Genomic DNA, 17,296 nt, shown 5'->3' on the forward strand with positions numbered 1-17,296 from the left:
TTGGCCATGGCGCGTGGCTCGGAGTGATTGCTCGGGCTGAGGTCCGGCTGAACCAACCAACACACAAGCCAAGGCGCACCGCCGCCTTGGTTTCTCTCCGCGCCTTCCTTCTAATCCTTCCTACCTCTCTCTGCCACCACCAGCCCTGCCAAGATCAACATGGCGTCCGCCATGCGCATACAAGGAGCCGCCAGACTCTTGATTGCAGAAACATCGCCGACGCTGCCCTTCAGGCGGTCACAGCGGTGTCGCGCAAGAAGGGCGATGGTCTCGACCGGCGCGGTCCCCTCACACATGGCCCAGATGGTCACTCGTCCCTTGTCTACCACTGCGCAGCTGAACAAGCCGCAGCGAACGAGCAAGGCATCATCAGCTTCCTCATCAACATCCAAGGCGGCGGAAAAGAAGAAAGCAGCCGCCACTCCCACTCCAGCTGATGAAGCTAAGCCTGGAGCAACGAGCGCAGCAGCTTCATCATCACCATCATCATCTTCGCCCGCCTCGACGTCATCCTCCTCTGACTCGAATGCATCTAGCGCGCCCCCAAAGGGACCAGTCAGAGTCACAGACAAGCGATCTGACCCAACTACACGGCAAGCAGAGATTGCTGCGAGAGAGGCGGAGAAGCAGCAGCAGCAGAAGTTGGCCCAAGCCGGGGCAGCATCGACAAAGCTTGGGGATCAGGAGCCGCTAGTGGGTACAGTTAGATCAGCATCGTCTGGCAGAGAGACCCCGATTGCTCAGTCGGCTACCACAGGGTCAGTGACGCCGGAAGGAACTGCTGGTGGGGCGGGCGAGGCCAGGACTACTGGAGCTGCGCCTTCATCTGCTGCCTCGACATCAAATCCGCACCCCTCAACGTCGAGCCCGCAAACGAAGTCAGCGCAAACTTCATCAACCTCTCCTGCCTCAGCAACGCCGTCTTCCCCTTCTACACCACAGACATCGCAGCCCTCCTCCTCCTCTTCCTCCTCCACCTCCTCTCAAGGCAGCTCCTCGTCCTCTTCATCTTCCTCCACCACCACAACAAGCTCATCTGAGCTCCTGAAGCAGCGCCTCCAACAAGCCCAAGAAAAGCTGGAGCGACCCCTTCCTTCGATGAACTTGGGGCTCGGTAGCGCCGCAGCTGCGGGCGCGACGACGGGGCCGTGGAATGTTGACCGGGATGGGACTATTGTGCAGCAGCCACCTCCAGCAGCGAGTGGGTCTGGAGCAGGGGCCGGGACAGCACCTCATGGAGGACCTGGCGCGGGGCAGCAGCAGCAGCAGCAGCAGCCAGCCGGCTCAGCAGCGGCAAGTGGCAGTGGTGCCTCCTCCTCTTCGCCTCCTCCACCGCGCCCTGGCCCGGCAACAGGCGTGATCCCCTCAGACAGCCCGCCCACCCTCGAAGCAGCAGACCTCGACCCAACGGGCCCAGCCCTGGATCACCTCTTCGACACGCGCGCCTTCGTTCGACGTTTGGAGGATGCTGGCTTCCTCAATGCGGAGCGCGTCGCCGAGGCGGCAGCTGCGGCCCAGGGAGGGGAGGGGCAGGGCGAGACGATGGAGAGGAGACGAGAGGTGCTTGACTGGCTTGCAAGGGCACAAGGCGGCGAAACGTCCACTGCTTCAACTCCTCCACCACCACCTCCATCGCAGGATGGCGGGTCCACTTTCGAGCTCACCCCTCAACCTCCTCACCGTCCACACGACCCAGCAGAAGCAATCCTCGACCTTACCTCTTCCTTCCTTCATCGATCCTCCCGCCACACACTCTCCCTCCTCCTGGATCGCGTCGCAGTAGAGAACCAACGCTACCTCTTCACGGCCGCTCTCTCTGAGCTCCGCACCGAGCTTCAAGTGCGCGCTCGCAATGATGCCGCCGCTTTGCGCTCCATCACCACTTTGCTTCAGCGGGAAGTCGACGGATTGAGTCAAAGGATGAAAGAAGACATGGAGACCATGAAGCACGACATAGCCGTAGACATGAATAATCGCAAGGGCGAAGCAAAGGAAGAGCAGAATAGCCTCGAGCAAGAGATCCAGGATCTCAACAATCGCTTCACCATTAGCCTCAGTGACCTCAAGACGGAAATTGAGCAGAGCATCAAATGGGACTTGACCCGTCGAGCCCTTGCCTTGGTATTCGGTATCGCGGCAATCACGGTCATTACGCTCTTTGCGGCTGATGTTCTCAGTAAGAGAAAGGAGAGGGAACGAAGGAGAGAAGAGGCTGAAAGGGTGGCAGCCGCAGGCGGTAGTGGAGGAGCTGCTACTGCTGCGGCGGTTGCGGCGAGTAGCAGTAATGGCGGAAGTGAAGGCGGTATCTTCAAGCGGCGCAGTTCGGCTCCACCGCCAGCTGCTCAACCTGCTGCTGTTCCCACTCCTGCCGCAGGTACTCCCGGCGCGGGTATGTCGTTGAGACCGGCTGAGGAGCTGGGATTGGTGGAGCAGGACGAGGCGGACCAGGAAGCGAGGTATCTCTAGACGGTGGGACTTGGGCTCGGGCATGTACACATTCACACGTCTCGCCTATGATAATAATGTCGAAGCATTGCACGTCATTGGACGCGCTGGTATCAAATTGGATCTTAGTCTGATGCGACGATATGGAGACTATAATGTCGGCCGCAGCAAACGCTTCGAGGTCCTCGCGTCGATCTCCTCTCCCTCGACGTTGTCCGCCATACACATGGCCACCGCGCCTTCACTCCACGGGCCCGAAAGTGGGCGACCAGCCCTCCTCCTCTCCCTGTGCCCTTGACGCGGCTTTCTCCCTCGCCTCCTGACGACCGCCCCCACTCTGCGGCACACGTTGCTCGTTGCCACGGGTCGAATTACCTTGACTTTGTTGGGCCGACGACGGTATGGTCCGCTGAGCAGCATCAACAGACGCAGGCGACACGTCCTCCCATGACGTCGAGAAGGTGTCCTGTCTTGAAGCTGCGGAAGGTCTTGTCGGCGGCACTTGATAGTGCGAGCCCGTAACTGCCGGCGCAGCAGTGCCTCCATGGCCTGTAGCTGAGCTGAGTGGCTCATCGACTGGGCGAGGATGACCAGGCGAATCATCTGGTGATGGGACGACATTGAAGAAGCTCTCTTCCTGCGTCATCGAGGTATTGGATGGGGAGGGGTCGATGAAGACTCCGTCCTCCTCCTCTGCAATCTCCTGGCTCGAGGCGCGGCTCGCTCCGTGTTCTTGGCCATTGCTTTGCTGTTCCACGTCGCGCGGGCCAAAGGGCTTTGCCTCGTCGCGCAGCGGTGTCGGAGGGGATATCGGCTTCCTTTGCCTAGGTGAAGTGGGAAGCTGGATCGCTTGCGGGCTCTCGTGCTGCTCTTGTGGGCTCGCTGCTTCGCTCGCAGCAGCGTAGGGGAACGGCACACTACTTCCACTCCCGCTGCTCTTGCTCGTCGTCGTTGTCATGCTGCTGTCCGCGCTGGGCGTGGCTTCATCCGTGCGGCTTGAAGGGGCGCCAGGACGCGACGCGGTCATCGTCGAGGGGCCAATGGTGGTAGAGGATGCTTCTGAGCGCTTTGTTCCCCTCCGCGAAGGATTGCGAGCCGTTGCGTCGGATGCCATCGAAGAGAGGCGCGGTCGCTCTCGCTCTGTCTCTGTGTCGCGAGACGGCTGCAAAGAAGACGGGGCGGACGCCGCTGTTGTGTAGGTGGCCGTATCCTCAGAAGTGAGGCTGGGTCGCTCGTCCGTAGATCCCTGAGAAATGGTGAGCATCGTCTTGACGTCCAACTGCCCTCCTTTGTCTCCTTCGTCAGCAGCTCGTTGACCCGCAGCGCTGCGTCCCCTGGTCGCGGTGGAATCCTCATCTGCGCCTCTTTCGCTGCCAGTACCTACGTCGCCTTCATCCGTCTGCGAACTCTCCGAGAAGCTCTCTAGCGAGGGATCGTCATCAACTTGACTTGCCTTCCCGCCTCCAGTGGACAGCCCATCCCCTTCATCGAATTCGTCGTCGTCATCATCATCGTCCCTCATCCACCTAGGCATTGCCTCCTGCAAACTGAAGATCGGCTTTGGAAGCGACTTGACTCTCGATGCCAGATCGGACAGTGAGGGCTCGATGTCTCCAGTGTCCGGATCGATATCGACAAGGAAGCCCAGCAGCATTGAGGGGTCCAGGCTGCGCACCGGCATACGGCGGGGGCGATCGCAGTGGTAGGTGGAAAGCTCGGCGTCAGAGTAGGCGGAGAGATACCAAGTGGTCCGGGCGCGCTCGGATTCGTCGTTCTCGTCCAGCTCCTGGGACACGGCGTCTCCTTGCTCCTTCTCCCTCCTCACGCTCGCCACCGGCGGCGGTGGATGCTTGAATGGCACCACTCCCCTGACGTGATGCGGATCCAGGTAGAGGAGCTCACCCCCCTGAAACCCTACGAAGTAATACGATGACCCAGGCCGGCCACCGGCAATCCCCACGCTTTGTGGGAAGGTGAACAGCTGCCGAATCGAATCGTAGTACGTTGGATGGACACCCTCCAAACCCAGACGCACGTTGATCAAAATCAAAACCGGTCGCGCTCTCTTTTCTCCCGCCGAATTTGATGGAGCTTTCGCAGCCCTTCTCACCTCATTCAGATATACGACACCGTCCGTCGCTGTCGACACGCCCAACCCCGCTTGCGGCCATTCATCCACCAGCTTCCTGATCGCACCCGCAGCGGTACTGGGCCCGAACCACTCGCCCACCTCTTTGCCGAGGCGTTTGCCCTCGCGAGCCATGCGGTGCACGCTGAACGGGCAAGACGAGGACGGATCGTCCATGAACCAGCTCAAGAGCTCCACGTAGCGAGCTTGGCGGCGTCGGCTGGCTAGGTAGGCCGCTTGATCTGCTTCGGAGGAGACGACAGGAGGAGGAGAAGCTGGCAGCGGAGCACGCCTCCAGTCGCGTCCAAGATGCACCTCGACGAGGGCATTTGCTAGCAGGCTCTGTCCTGTGCGCAACATGCATCCCCACCCTGCGTCCGTGGTCAGACCCGAGCGACCTGTCAGCCCTGTAGCCTGAACGGCAGCCGTAGCGCGACCCCAGAGATTGGGAAGAATGCCCATCTTCTCGCTGAGCGACGAGGCAGGCGCAGGGATAGGGGCAGGAGGTGTGATCGAGGGCGGAGAGGAGGATGTGGTGGTAGTAGTGTTGCTGGTGCTGGGTGATACGCCTAGAGCGGCCCCAAGGGAGGGGGAGGAGTGCGAGGCGGCCTCCATGCCGGGTGTGGCGTCGATGAGGCGACGGGTCAGCCAGCTGCCAGCGTTGCGCGGGCCTGATGGTGTAGCGGGAGGTGCGGAAGCGGTGACAGAACCTGACAGAGAGCTAGCAGGGCGCGAAGCCGCTTCATTGCCAGCCGCAGCCTCAGAAGCAGCTGCAGCGATGGTAGCAGCCGCTTCCTCCGCCTCCTTCGAGATGGTTCCATCCCTGGCAATCGGCCCAAAGTGGTTGCGATATGTGCACCAGATGCGCGACTGAAAGTCAGATTGGAAGTCGTTTGAAGAGGCAACGCGATGCAGTAGGTCGCCCTTTTGAGTGCTTGTCCCTGGCGAGGACACTGCTGCTGGGCGATGACGGGACGATTTGGGCATGGGCGGAGAGGTAGCATCGGAAGGCCGTGGCTTTGTTGGGGAGCCTGTAGACGAGGTGGGTGTCTCGGCATAGCTGCGCGGCGTCTCCTCGCTGGCAGTCGACTTGCGCACGCCCGGCCGGTTGTCATCGTCCGAAGGCGGAGAAGGCTCATCGCCACTGCGCTCCTTGACCGGGCTAGTCGGCGCACTAGCCTCCTGAATCTCGATGGCAGGGCCGAGACGCTGCGTCACTCCACTCTCGTTCGCCGAAGCTGTCTCTACAGGGGCTCCTCGCCCGCCGTGCTTCACGCCAAGCAACCAGATCTCTTCCTCTTGACCGCCCTCATGTATATATCGCAATGCCCTCTCGAGCCCCGCGGTGCTCGCAGCCGCTCCTGCTGCTGCTTGAGCCCTCGCACGGGCATTGGAAAGGAAGCCAGGACCCGCGTTGTGGTGGTGAGGCTTAGCCACGTTACCTCCGGTGCCGGGGGCGTTGGTACTTTGCGATGACTTAGCTCTGCTGGAAGCCGAGGCTGTTGACGCCACGGATGTGTTGCTTTGCCGCCGCAAGGAAGAAGGAGGGGATTTGGTCGACTCTGCAGTGGTTGTAGTAGTAGTCGTGACCGCCGCACTCTGAGGTGGACTGTCTGACGCTAGTATGTTGAGCAGCCAGCCTGAGAGACGCTTTGGCAAACCTCCCTCACCGTACCCTTCGTCAGGCGCTGCAAGATGGCGAGCCGCAGAAGCTGATCCGCTACGTGACCTTCCTCCTGGCGTAGCTTGGACATTGGCGCCGGGCAAGACACGGGATGCTACGGCCTCGATGCTGTGGCGGGGCACAGAGAGGATTGACGCGCTATCACCGCCATCGCCTTCTGAGTGCCGCCCTGACCTAGCATGCAGCCAATCGGGCATGGCCCTCTCCGCCATGTTGCCCGCTCGTCTGCCGAGGCTAGCCGCAGTGGAGCTGACCGCTGAAGCCGCACCGGTACTGGCCAGGCTGTCCTGAGAAGCATTGAGCGATTCTCGAGACACCTCGCCGAGACGATTGCGGCTGCCGATCCTGCGCAACAGGCCCGGTCCCCCACCTCCACCCCCTACTCCTCCTTCCCTTTGCTGGGAAGCTTCGCTATTTGTCGATGGTCGAACTGGCTGAAAGGAGGGCGAACGAGCAAAGAGCCCCTTGCGTTGTTGAGGCTGAGGCGAGGCAGATGATCGGCGAGCCGCTTCGGAACTGGCATTGACATCTTCGCCTCCCTTAGCGATTGCATCAGAATCTTTGAAGGCTGCCAGCATGCTGGACCGCGGCAGCTTTCTTCCCTTGACGGTGATCTGGCCGACATCATCGATCGCGTCCATGTCACTGGTGTGATTACCCAGACTAGAACCGGGACGTAGTCGACGCCATGTGCTTGAGCGTGGACGTCCACCAGATGATGACGATGTCGTCTCAACATGGGATGCTGAGCTTGGGGAACGGTCCAGCTTAGGAGGCGAGCGGATGGCATCTATGCCGACAGAGGCGGATCGATTGCGAGTGTGAGACTGGGTATTTGGAGCCGAAGAAGATGGTGGCGATGACGCAAGGGGTGTCGACGTAGTTGGAGGGCCGTCGTCTCTCTCTTTTGCCAGGCCAAAGAGCCTATTTGTGCTGTTACTAGCCACCCGGACGAGACTCGACCCGGTGCGACGATGACCCTGTTGACGGGGCTTGCTAGGTCCTGCCTCGGTCTTATGCTGCGACGTAGGCAGAGGCGGTGGAGCAGGAGAAGAGGTAGATGGATTTGCAGTCGAGGACGACGCTTGTTGGGCTGCTTCCTTGGACGCCTTTGAGCTAAAGAGGCTCTTGCGGCGAGGCCTTGGCTGAGGGGCACTCCCCTGCCCTTGCGCGGCCATGACGAAGAAGGGAGAGGTTTGGCCAACGAATGGCTCTACCAACAGCGGGGATGCTTTAACCCCTTCGTCGTGAGGCGATGGTGATGACGACGACGATGAGGGACAGAAGATGGAGTTGATTCGAGAGGTACCGAAGGGAAACGACGACGACTTTGCTCTGGCGCCTCCGCCTCCGCCTCCGCCTCCGCCTTGCCATCGACTTGGGAGCAACGCAACGGCATCGAGGCTGCAGCGGACTGGCGGCCCTGGATCCCAAGGCGCCGCTTTCCGCTCGCTTTCCTCGCCGCCACCACCACGAAGCCACATTGCTTCTTGCCAGTCGATTCAAATCAATCAACACCTTGTGAAGGGGGCCCTTCATTAGCGCAAGATGGAGTCCCTCTCCGTCGACGAGCAGCAGGCTGCATCGTCTTCGAGTACTTCACCTTCTGCCCCTGATACTCGCCCTACCTCCATCTCCCCTCAAAAGCGCCGCCGCGTTGAAGACAGTACAAACGCAGCTCCCCATGCCTCTCTTCTCAAACGCATGGGAGGGCCATCAGCAGGAAAGGCTGGCCTCGCATTAGACCAAGCAGAGATCAATCGTCGAATCTATGAGGCCTCAAAGGGGTCCAAGTACTTCGAGAACGAGCGTCGCAACGATGAGCGGATCACGCGCAAAGTAGAAGCTATGCTCGCCAGAATGGACGAAAGGCTTCGAGCTGTGCCTGAAGGCGGTCCCGAATGGCTCGCGATCGAAAAGAAGGCCGATGCTCTTGCTTCCAAGCTAGAGTCTACAAGAGACTTGAGCAGGCATATCGTGCACTGCGACATGGATCAATTCTATGGGGCCGTCGAGCTCAAGCGGGACCCCTCGCTCAAGGGCAAGGCGTTCGGCGTAGGCAAGGGAGTGCTAGTCACCGCCTCGTACGAAGCGAGAGCGTATGGCTGCCGATCAGGCATGGCGACGTACATCGCCGAAGCACTCTGTCCTCACTTGATCACAGTGCCCAATGATATGCAAGCATACGTGGCTGCAAGTCAAGACGTCATGTCCATCTTTAGGCGCTTCGACTCGAATTTGGCACAGGCGTCGCTCGATGAGGCGTATTTGGACGTCACGGATCATTGCAGGATCAATGGAGTAGGGGTGGACGATACGATTGCTGAGCTGCGGAGGCAGGTGAGAGAGGAGACGGGCCTGACGGTATCCGTGGGCGTAGCGCCCAACACCATGCTGGCCAAGATAGGCAGCGACAAGAACAAGCCTGACGGGCAATTCAGGCTGGAAGCCACCGCATCAGATTGCATCGACTTCATGCATGCCCTCCCTGTACGCAAGGTACCTGGCGTAGGTCGCGTAACGGAGCGCATCCTTCAAGCCCTAGGCGTAGAGACTTGCGGGGACATTTGGCGTCTGCGAGTACGCATCGCTCTCGTCCTCGGAGATGGTGACCTGGAGTGGCTTCTTCGCTACAATCTCGGAATCGCCTCATCGATAGTAGAGCCTGGCAAGAGGGAGGAGCGCAAGTCTGTTGGCCGGGAGCATACATTCCAGCCCACGAATGACCCGGAGCGACTATTGGAGCTACTGCGCGAATCGGCAGATCGAGTGGCTGAAGACCTCAAGAAGCTAGACTTTGTCGGCAAGAGGGTAACGCTGACCTGCAAGGCGGCAGACTTTCAGCGCTTCACCCGTGACCAGACGCAGACGGGGTACGTGTCACAGGCAGACGATATCTTCCGTATCACGCGAACTTTGCTGGAGCACGAGCTCAAAATACAGCCAGGCTTGAGCTTGCGGCTCATCGGAGCGAGAGTGAGCACCCTCAAGGACGTGCGCAAGCCGGAGGATGGAGGGCCACTCAAGAAGCTGTGGAGCGGGCAAGGCCAGAGTGGTAGCGTCCAGAGGCGGCAGAGGTTGCGCAGGGATCTCGATGATCCGGACAAGGTCCGCAGCGCAGAAGACGACGCAGAGCTGGACGAGGACGAGGAAGCGCGACAGCTCCGCCTTGCCATCGCGGCTTCGCTGGCGGAGATGGATAGCCACGGCGGCGGCGGCAACGATGAAAGCGGCAAGTTAGCCCCATCGCCCGCCAATGCATACAGTAGTACCACCAAAGGCCTCGATGACACCGACTTGTCGATCAACAATACAACCCCTTGGTCCCCTCCACCCGCAGCAGAGCGCACAGCCAACAGTTTTGCCTCTGAGCTACGACGTTCCACGCCTGAAGGCATGCGACGCTCTCCCGTCAAGTCGCGCTGCAAGACTCCCACCGAAGAGGAGGTCCTCGTCGCTGTCGAGGAGAGCAACAAGGCGGAGGACATGGCCAAGAGTTGTGGGAAGAGTGAAACTGCGAAGGGTTGGTTCGAGAAGACCGGCTCTGCTACTGCAACCGAACCTGCTGGCGAAAGAGGAAGAAAGCAACAAGTTTCACAGACTGCAACGATCAAGCCGCTCGAAGATCCCATCTGCCCCATTTGTACTCAGGCCGTAGTCATGCGCTTTGGCTCTACACTGAGCGGTCGTAATGCTCAGCTGAACGCACACATCGATGCCTGCTTGAGCGGCGGGACAGGAGCTGGAGAGAAGCGGAACCCGCCCATTAAGGATCAGCAGGTCAAGACTCGACAGCGAGTCGATGGTGCCGGCGGCGGCGGCGGCGGCAGTGGCGGGGCAGGGAAGAAGCGCAAGACGCTTGAGGGCTTCTTCAGCGGACGACGTACTTAGGAAACCGTATTCGAGCCATTGGTCATGTCAATTATCTGTATACCCACGTCAGCAATCGCATCAGTCAGTCAAGTGCAGGACGGAGGCGTAGATCGAGCGAGATGACGATTGCGCTTGTTTTTTCGCGTCAATTTTCTGTATACAAAGATTCGTCGTTGCAGCCTGGCTCATTGTCGGATGGGTTTGTCTTGATTTCTGAAGGCTCGACGAGGAGATTGATGGTCTTTGCCGATCGGCGAGATTCGCTGCGGTGGTTGGCCTGATGCTGCCCAAGCCTTTGCCTCCCTGTGTGCTCCTCTCACATTGCCCCCTTCGATCCTCGCCCACTCCAACACGCCCCTGCTTCAAGTCTATAAACGGTCGCTTTCGCTGGCTCTCGGATTGAATGTGGATAACTTGAGAGACACGCTTGGCCTTTGCCTTTGCCTCTTCACCCTCGCATCTGCCCTGACACGCCTCCTTCTCCTCCTCGGCATTCGTCAGCTCTCTCTGGTCCTGTCCCTTCTCAGCGGCTCTGCTGTGCGCGCACGCTTACTGGTGCTTGCACTCCTGGGGATCTTGTGACCCAGCCATCTGCGACCCAGCGCCGAGAGACCTACGCTGACGGCCATCGTCCTCCTCATCCTCATCATCCTCATCATCGTCATCCTCATCGTCCTCGTCCTCAAAGTCATCATCATCGAGATCTTCGTACGCAAGCGCCTTGCCCGAGAAGTAGTCGACGGCACGCGGGATGATTCTGTCCTTGAGGTCCTCGCCGATCTGGTAGTCGAGCTCGAGACGCTCGTCGATCTCGTCGAGGTCAACATCCTCGTCGTCGCCGTCCTTTGGTGGGCGAGGGGGATTGAAGAAGTTGAAGACAGAAGAGGTGGGGACGGAGCGCTTGACAGTGCGCGTCTGGTTGGTGTTCTTGTTGCGCTGCTTCTTTGTCTCGACCTTGTGAGTGAGGTCCTTGCCTGGCAGTGAGTGAGTGAGGTGAAGGAGCCAGCGGAACGTTGGTCAGCCGCCATGCTCACAAGACAGCAACCGAATGCCGACTGCATCGTGCGGTACACTTACCCTCTTTCCAATGAATTTCGCATCCCTCGGCATGGTCGTAGACGAGGTCACCAGAGTAGCCGACGCCGTCCTGGTAATAGTAGGTCTTGGTGAGGATCGAGTCGGTGAAGAAGTCATTCTTGGCGGTGTCGAAGACAAATTCAAGCTTGAAGCCCGATGCGTCGGTAAGGTACGACATGCGAACGTCGGTGAGGGCCTTGAGAGCCTCCTCGTCACGCTCCTCGATGAGCTCAGAAAGGGCAACGTGGTTCTTGAGGGCGGTGAGCCAAAATTCAGGGATGCCCTCGTTCTTGGCATCGGCGGGAACCTCGGTATCGGCGTATGATTGCTTCTTAACAGGCTCGTCGTCCTCATCGTCGCTCTCCTCCTGAGGCTCTGACTCCTCACCCTTGACGACCTCGTCCCTGGTAGGCTCGGCCTTGCCGTTGACGATCTCAGAGCGGCGCTGGTAGATTGGGGCGTACTTGGTGGCGTACTTCCTGTGAGCGGCGGGGAAGCATAGGGGAACATGGTCAGGAATACTTGTCGTTCAGCCAAGAAAAGTAGAAGCGGAAGCTCACTTCTCGAGCTCGAGGATCTCCTTCTGGAACTCGGTCTCGATCTTGGTGTGCTCCTGCACAAGACGAGAGGAGACGGCGAGGTCAGACATGTTCGATCAATCGCTCATGGTAATGCTACTCACCACCTGGAGACCCTTGAGACCCTCCACACGACGCTTGATGTGGTCGGGAAGGCTCTCGATGTAGCCAGACGAGCGTCCGACGAGGCTGTTGAGCTTGTCCTGCATCAAGCCAGCAAGAGCGGGATTGCTGGAGAGGGCAGAGGCGACATCTGAAGAGCGTGATAAAAGCGGTCAAGGGACAAGTAGGCGTAAGTACGAAGTTCGCGAATGGCATTGTTGACTGGGCTCCCGCTCACCTGCTCCCTCGTCCTCCTCGCCAATGGTGCCGACAGTAGGACGCGACAGAGCCTCCCTGGTGAGGGGAGCATTGCTCAGCGGCGTATTCTGGGGCGTGGGTGCCACCATGTCGCTGTTGCGGTTCCTGACGGCGCGAAAGAAGATGAGGGTGAAGGAGAAGAGATGGATGGAGGTCAGCCAACCAGTCCACATTGCCACATCCACGCCATTTGAGGCCCAATCCCTCCGTCCCTCGCTCTTGGTGCGCCTACTTACTTTCCAATCTCAACGTTGCTCGACATGATGCCTCGAAGTTGCGCAGAGTGTGAGGATGGCAAGGAAGAGGCGATTGATGTTGGAGGTGACAATAGGAAAGCAAACTAGGCGTCGTCGTTTACGCTGCCAAAAGATCGACACTCGTGGCCGTCGTCGCCGCCTCCGTCTCGTCGACCCAGTCATCCACTCTCTGAGCCCTCGATTCGACCTCGCGTCGTCTCCGCCCGCCCCAAAGCTCGTTGCTTGCGTTTGGCCCTGGTGGCTCGCCTTGTCTGCCTGGCACACGGCACGACGAAAGGACGCCCATCCATCCGCCCGCCTCAGACTGCCGTTCCGCTTGCCCAGCCACCAGTTTGAAGAGGGTTGGTCAGGCGACTCCAAATATCAGCATGATTGACGATGCCATTGCAAGTGAAGCTGAATTCGACGCGATGCAGAGCTTTCGGCAGAGCTCTGCGTTGAACTTGGCATGCTCGGGCCACCATCATTGACATCTCCTTCTCTCCCTCCCTCCTGTCGTGGCACCGGTGCGAGGACGATGAGTCGCCCACCATCGCAGCCACGTGGCTTCCGCCGTTGATCGGCTCGATAGAACGGACGGAGGCGCCGGCGCCGGCGCGCAAAGTGCAAGACGGGCGATGCGCCTGCGACGACTTTGCTCATGGCTTAGAGGCATCTCATCTCTACCCCGCTTCTCGTCTCTCGTCACCGATTCCCTCTTCACGGCCCTCTCCGCCCTTGCACGCTCAGGCCAAGTGCTGCGCCCTCTTTCACTCAACCCCGGCCTCAAGCGGGATATTCTCTCAGTCAGCCAGCCAGCCAGCCAGCCAGCCACTCACTCCTGCTCTAGCTGCCGCTGCTGCTGTCGCTCGCAGCATCTGTCGGATCCAACCACCACGTCGCCGTCGCCTTCATCGCCGTTGCCGCCGACTCTCGACTTGCTTTGCATTGCAGAAGCAGTCACACACACCCTCACGCTCTCAAGCTCGCGCCGGTGCCCTGTCCAGGTCCACCGCCTTCTTAAGTGAGTCCTTGACTCCACGCTCGCTCCTTTCCTCTTCTTCCTCCTCACTGACCCAGCATCTCACCATCTACCCCCCTTTCTTGCCCCTTTCCCTTCCCCCATAGATAGCCGTCCGTCGCAGTAGCCTTTCAGATACAACACTAGCACGCCCAGCATGCATACCTCTGCTGCCCTTCGTAGGGCGGCGGCCTCGTCGAGCTTCACGCTGGCCTCGGGCGCCAAGGTTCCCAAGCTGGGCTTTGGCACCTGGAAGCTCAAGCCTGAAGAGGCAGGGCCTGCCGTATCGCAGGCCCTCAAGGCGGGCTTCCGTCACATTGACTCGGCGTGGACTTACAAGAGTGAGTAGTGATAGCCACAACCGGCGTACGAGATGTCCTTGTGAATCGATGCTGACTGTCGCCTTCGCTCTCTGCTCAGACGAACAAGCCACCGGAGAGGCTATTCGCAAGTCCGGCATCGACCGCAAAGATTTGTGGATCACCTCGAAGCTGTGGAACTCGTTCCATGGCGACAACGTCGAAATGGTACGTAGTTCCTGGTTGCGCAGCGCGTCCACTCTGTACTGACTCACTGCCTCGTCCGTGGCTTCGGGTGCTCGGCAGGGCGTCGACGCTAGCCTGCGAGACCTTGGCGTAGACTATCTCGACCTCTATCTCATGCACTGGCCGGTAGCATTCCGCAACCCAAAGAACTCGGAGCTCTCTGCTCTCAAGTCTCAGGATGGCCGCCCGATCGAGAACCACATTCTTTCAGAGGACCTTGCAGTCACATGGAGGAATCTCGAGGCGATGGTGAAGAAGGGCAAGATCCGCAACATCGGAATCAGCAACTTCAACATTCGTCGCACAGACTACCTCCTTGAGCAGGCCGAGATCCAGCCTCAGGTTAACCAGGTCGAGGTCAACTGGGGTGTGCCCAACGATGAGCTTCTCCACTACTGCCAAGCCCACCAGGTCCAGGTGCAGGCCTACAGCCCCCTGGGCAGCAGCGACTACGCCGAGGAATACGCGCAAAACCCGATCATCGCAGACGTCGCCAAGCGCAACAACATCACACCAGCGCAAGCGCAGCTCGCATGGCACATGGCTCGTGGCATTCAGCCCATTACCCGATCTGTCCGAATGGAGCGCCTCCAAGAAGCAATCGCAGCCACCCAGATCGACCTGCCCTGGTCAGATGTCCAGCACCTCACCCGTGAGGCTGAGAACAAGCCGATCCAGCGCGTTGTAGACCCGACCGAGGCATGGAACGTCAAGGAGGACATCTTCGAGGATGGCGTTGACCAGACCCGCCTCATGAACCTCAAGGGAGGCAGCATCGAGGTGCCCTTCCCGCATGACTCCCAGGATGCTCCTCAGGCCGCACACAGCGGCAGCAGCCACTACCTCGAGCCCCGCAACGATCCCTTCACCGAGAACAAGCCGACTGAGGCTGTCGCTCGGTTCCACACCATCGCTGGTGCCGGCGCTCGCAAGAACGCTACCCGCGGATCCACCGTCGTCCAGCAGCTCATGTCAAGGCGCGCTTTCTCATCATCACGCCGCTCGGCCGCCCCCGCTCCATCGACACCCTCGACCTTCCTCGCCACCACCTCTAAGCAAGCCCTTGCCACCCCGGGACTCGTATGGACGGACGGGCAAACAAACGCACCGCGCGAGACGCGCAAGATGAACATGTGCACGGTACGTGGCCACCGTTTCGCTTCGTCCATTGCGAGCTCGAGCCCGAACCATATGTCTACCGTACCTCCGCCGACGCCCTCGACGCCGTCATCGTCGAGGAGCAACCGAAAGTATCCGGCGCGAAAGGCGTTCCTTCATGCACAGTACCTTAGGCTGCTGCAGAAGTCGCAGTTCGTCCTCTTCCTTCAGCCGAACAATCTCTCGGTCGCAGAGGCTACAAAGCTGAGGGCAGACCTCGCTGCTGTACCTCTCCCCGAGGGCGTTGACGCCTCGGAGCAGGCGCGCCTGACGGTCACGCGTACCGGCGTCCTGCGTCCTGCGCTGCGCGACGTAGTCCGTGCGGACAGCAAAGCCTCGTTGGCAACGCTGGAGAGCATCCTCTCTGGACCTCTAGCGATGTTGACGAGCCCTTCGCTGTCGCCAGACTACGTCAGCAAGCTCCTAGGCGTCATCGACCGAGCCATGGGCAACGTTGTGAAGCGAGGTGCTGCAACGCCGGCAGTCAATCCGCGCTTGGTGCCTCTGGCTGCTATTGTCGAGGGTCACCGCCTCGTCGACATTCCCGGCCTGAGGGAAGTGGGCAAGCTGCCGGATCTGCAGACGCTGCGCGCGCAGATTGTCGGTCTGCTCAGCCAGCCCGCGGGCCAGATTGCCTCTATCCTTTCGATGGCATCTGGGGCTCAGCTTGCCCTCACCCTCGAGGGAAGGAAGAGGCAGCTCGAGGAGAAGGAGCCAAAAGAGCAGCAGCAGCAATAGAGGTGCGGGCACGGCGGTCGACAAGCTCTTCGTGCTTGATTGTCCCCGTCTCCTCCCTTCATGCTCGCTCATTTGCCTGGCGTTCTCCCGGCTCGCCCTCGCCAGCCTTCTCTCCACCAATAGAATGTACCAACAACCCCCTCCCGTTCGTGGCTCTGTAATGATTCGTGCTCCTGGGTTCCCGCAATGTCTAGATCCACCCTTCATCTCTTGGATATGATTTGCTCACCCTTCTACCTCCCCTTCTGCTCTGTTAGGCTATCGGCGAGGCCCAAGGCATTGCTCTGGCGACCGACGAGACCACTTGCGTGAGCTGGCTAGCATTGTAGCGATGACTGTGCGTGTGCGAGTATTGACGTGTCAACACCAATCTCTCGCCATTTCCCCTTCCTCCCGATCTTCGTACCCATTCCCGCCGTCCACAGGTTTTCGGCGAGGACGTAGCATTCGGCGGTGTCTTCCGAGCGACAGCAGGCCTGCGCGAGCAATATGGTCCTGAGCGCGTCTTCAACACTCCCATCTCAGAGCAAGGAATCGTAGGCATGGCGATCGGCATGGCCGCCCTGGGCCACACCGCCATTGGCGAGATCCAGTTTGCCGACTATACCTTCCCTGGCATTGACCAGATCATCAACGAGGCCTCCAAGTTCCGATACCGCTCTGGTGGCCAATTCAATGCGGGCAAGATGACGATCCGCACGCCCTGCCAAGCCGTAGGACACGGCGCCCATTACCACTCCCAATCGGTTGAGCAGTTCTTCATGCCGATCCCGGGAATCAACGTTGTCATGCCTCGCTCGCCTATCCAGGCCAAGGGTCTCCTCCTCTCTGCCGTTCGCAGCCCTGACCCGACGGTAGTGATGGAGCCCAAGATCCTCTACCGCTCGTCCGTCGAACAGGTACCCGTCGACGACTACACAATCCCCATCGGCCAAGCCGACATCCTGCGCAAGGGCAGCGACATTACTCTCATCTCGTGGGGCGCTCCCCTCTACTCGTGCATGCAAGCCATTGACCTCCTCGCGGGCAACGGCATCTCCGAGTCGATGGAGAAGCACATTCCCAAGGAGCTCCGCAATGCAAGCGTCGAGCTCATCGACCTGCAGAGCATTCTCCCTTGGGACAGAGAGACGATCGTGAACAGTGTCAAGAAGACGGGACGCTGCGTTATCGTTTGTGAGGCGCCCATGACCGGCAACGTTGGCGCGGAGATTTCGGCAGAGATCCAGAAGCAGGCATTCCTTCACCTTGAGGCGCCTATCAAGCGTATCGCGGGGCTGGACACGCCCTTCCCTCACATTGGAGAGCTCTTCTACAAGCCCGACGCGCTCAGGGTTCTCGATGGTATGATGGAGACGCTCAAGTACTGAGCGTGGAGTGGTGCAGCGGAGTGTAGCGTGGATCGATCAGGGGTTCTTTTCATTTCTTATGTCATGCTGTGGTGCTCTGCTCT

At 59.8% G+C, this 17,296-nt stretch overlaps 6 protein-coding genes across 6 annotated transcripts; 4 read left to right on the forward strand and 2 right to left on the reverse strand.

Moving 5' to 3' along the window:
* The first annotated feature begins 109 nt into the window (after positions 1–109).
* BDZ90DRAFT_231504 (hypothetical protein) lies at positions 110–2,558 on the forward strand. Its single transcript, XM_025505893.1, has one exon. The coding sequence runs from the start codon at positions 295–297 to the stop codon at positions 2,464–2,466; it is 2,172 nt and encodes a 723-aa protein (XP_025363124.1). The 5' UTR covers positions 110–294; the 3' UTR covers positions 2,467–2,558.
* A 1,364-nt stretch (positions 2,559–3,922) lies between these two features.
* Positions 3,923–4,966, reverse strand: BDZ90DRAFT_212144 (peptidase C54; the record flags this gene model as incomplete). The annotated part of the gene is made up of 3 exons (XM_025504131.1): positions 3,923–4,204; positions 4,310–4,809; positions 4,864–4,966. Coding segments are annotated over 3 exons (885 nt in total), but the record flags the coding sequence as incomplete, so codon positions are not given.
* A 2,839-nt stretch (positions 4,967–7,805) lies between these two features.
* On the forward strand, positions 7,806–9,257 carry BDZ90DRAFT_218587 (DNA/RNA polymerase; the record flags this gene model as incomplete). Its single annotated transcript, XM_025504370.1, has 1 exon — positions 7,806–9,257. A coding segment is annotated over one exon (1,452 nt), but the record flags the coding sequence as incomplete, so codon positions are not given.
* A 1,422-nt stretch (positions 9,258–10,679) lies between these two features.
* On the reverse strand, positions 10,680–12,318 carry BDZ90DRAFT_218680 (NAP-domain-containing protein; the record flags this gene model as incomplete). The annotated part of the gene is made up of 5 exons (XM_025504375.1): positions 10,680–11,104; positions 11,208–11,686; positions 11,768–11,820; positions 11,890–12,038; positions 12,126–12,318. The coding sequence occupies 5 exons, from the start codon at positions 12,316–12,318 to the stop codon at positions 10,680–10,682; spliced, it is 1,299 nt and encodes a 432-aa protein (XP_025363127.1).
* Positions 12,319–13,248: 930 nt separating this feature from the next.
* On the forward strand, positions 13,249–16,056 carry BDZ90DRAFT_150685 (hypothetical protein). The gene is made up of 4 exons (XM_025503529.1): positions 13,249–13,405; positions 13,514–13,743; positions 13,823–13,929; positions 14,008–16,056. The coding sequence occupies exons 2-4, from the start codon at positions 13,560–13,562 to the stop codon at positions 15,841–15,843; spliced, it is 2,127 nt and encodes a 708-aa protein (XP_025363128.1). The 5' UTR covers positions 13,249–13,405; positions 13,514–13,559; the 3' UTR covers positions 15,844–16,056.
* BDZ90DRAFT_150668 (thiamine diphosphate-binding protein) lies at positions 15,751–17,231 on the forward strand. Its single transcript, XM_025503528.1, has 3 exons — positions 15,751–15,988; positions 16,101–16,151; positions 16,269–17,231. The coding sequence occupies exons 1-3, from the start codon at positions 15,968–15,970 to the stop codon at positions 17,211–17,213; spliced, it is 1,017 nt and encodes a 338-aa protein (XP_025363129.1). The 5' UTR covers positions 15,751–15,967; the 3' UTR covers positions 17,214–17,231.
* The last annotated feature ends 65 nt before the right edge of the window (positions 17,232–17,296 follow it).

The sequence above is a fragment of the Jaminaea rosea genome (genome assembly GCF_003144245.1).
Source record: "Jaminaea rosea strain MCA 5214 unplaced genomic scaffold BDZ90scaffold_4, whole genome shotgun sequence".
NCBI classification, from domain to species: domain Eukaryota; kingdom Fungi; phylum Basidiomycota; class Exobasidiomycetes; order Microstromatales; genus Jaminaea; species Jaminaea rosea.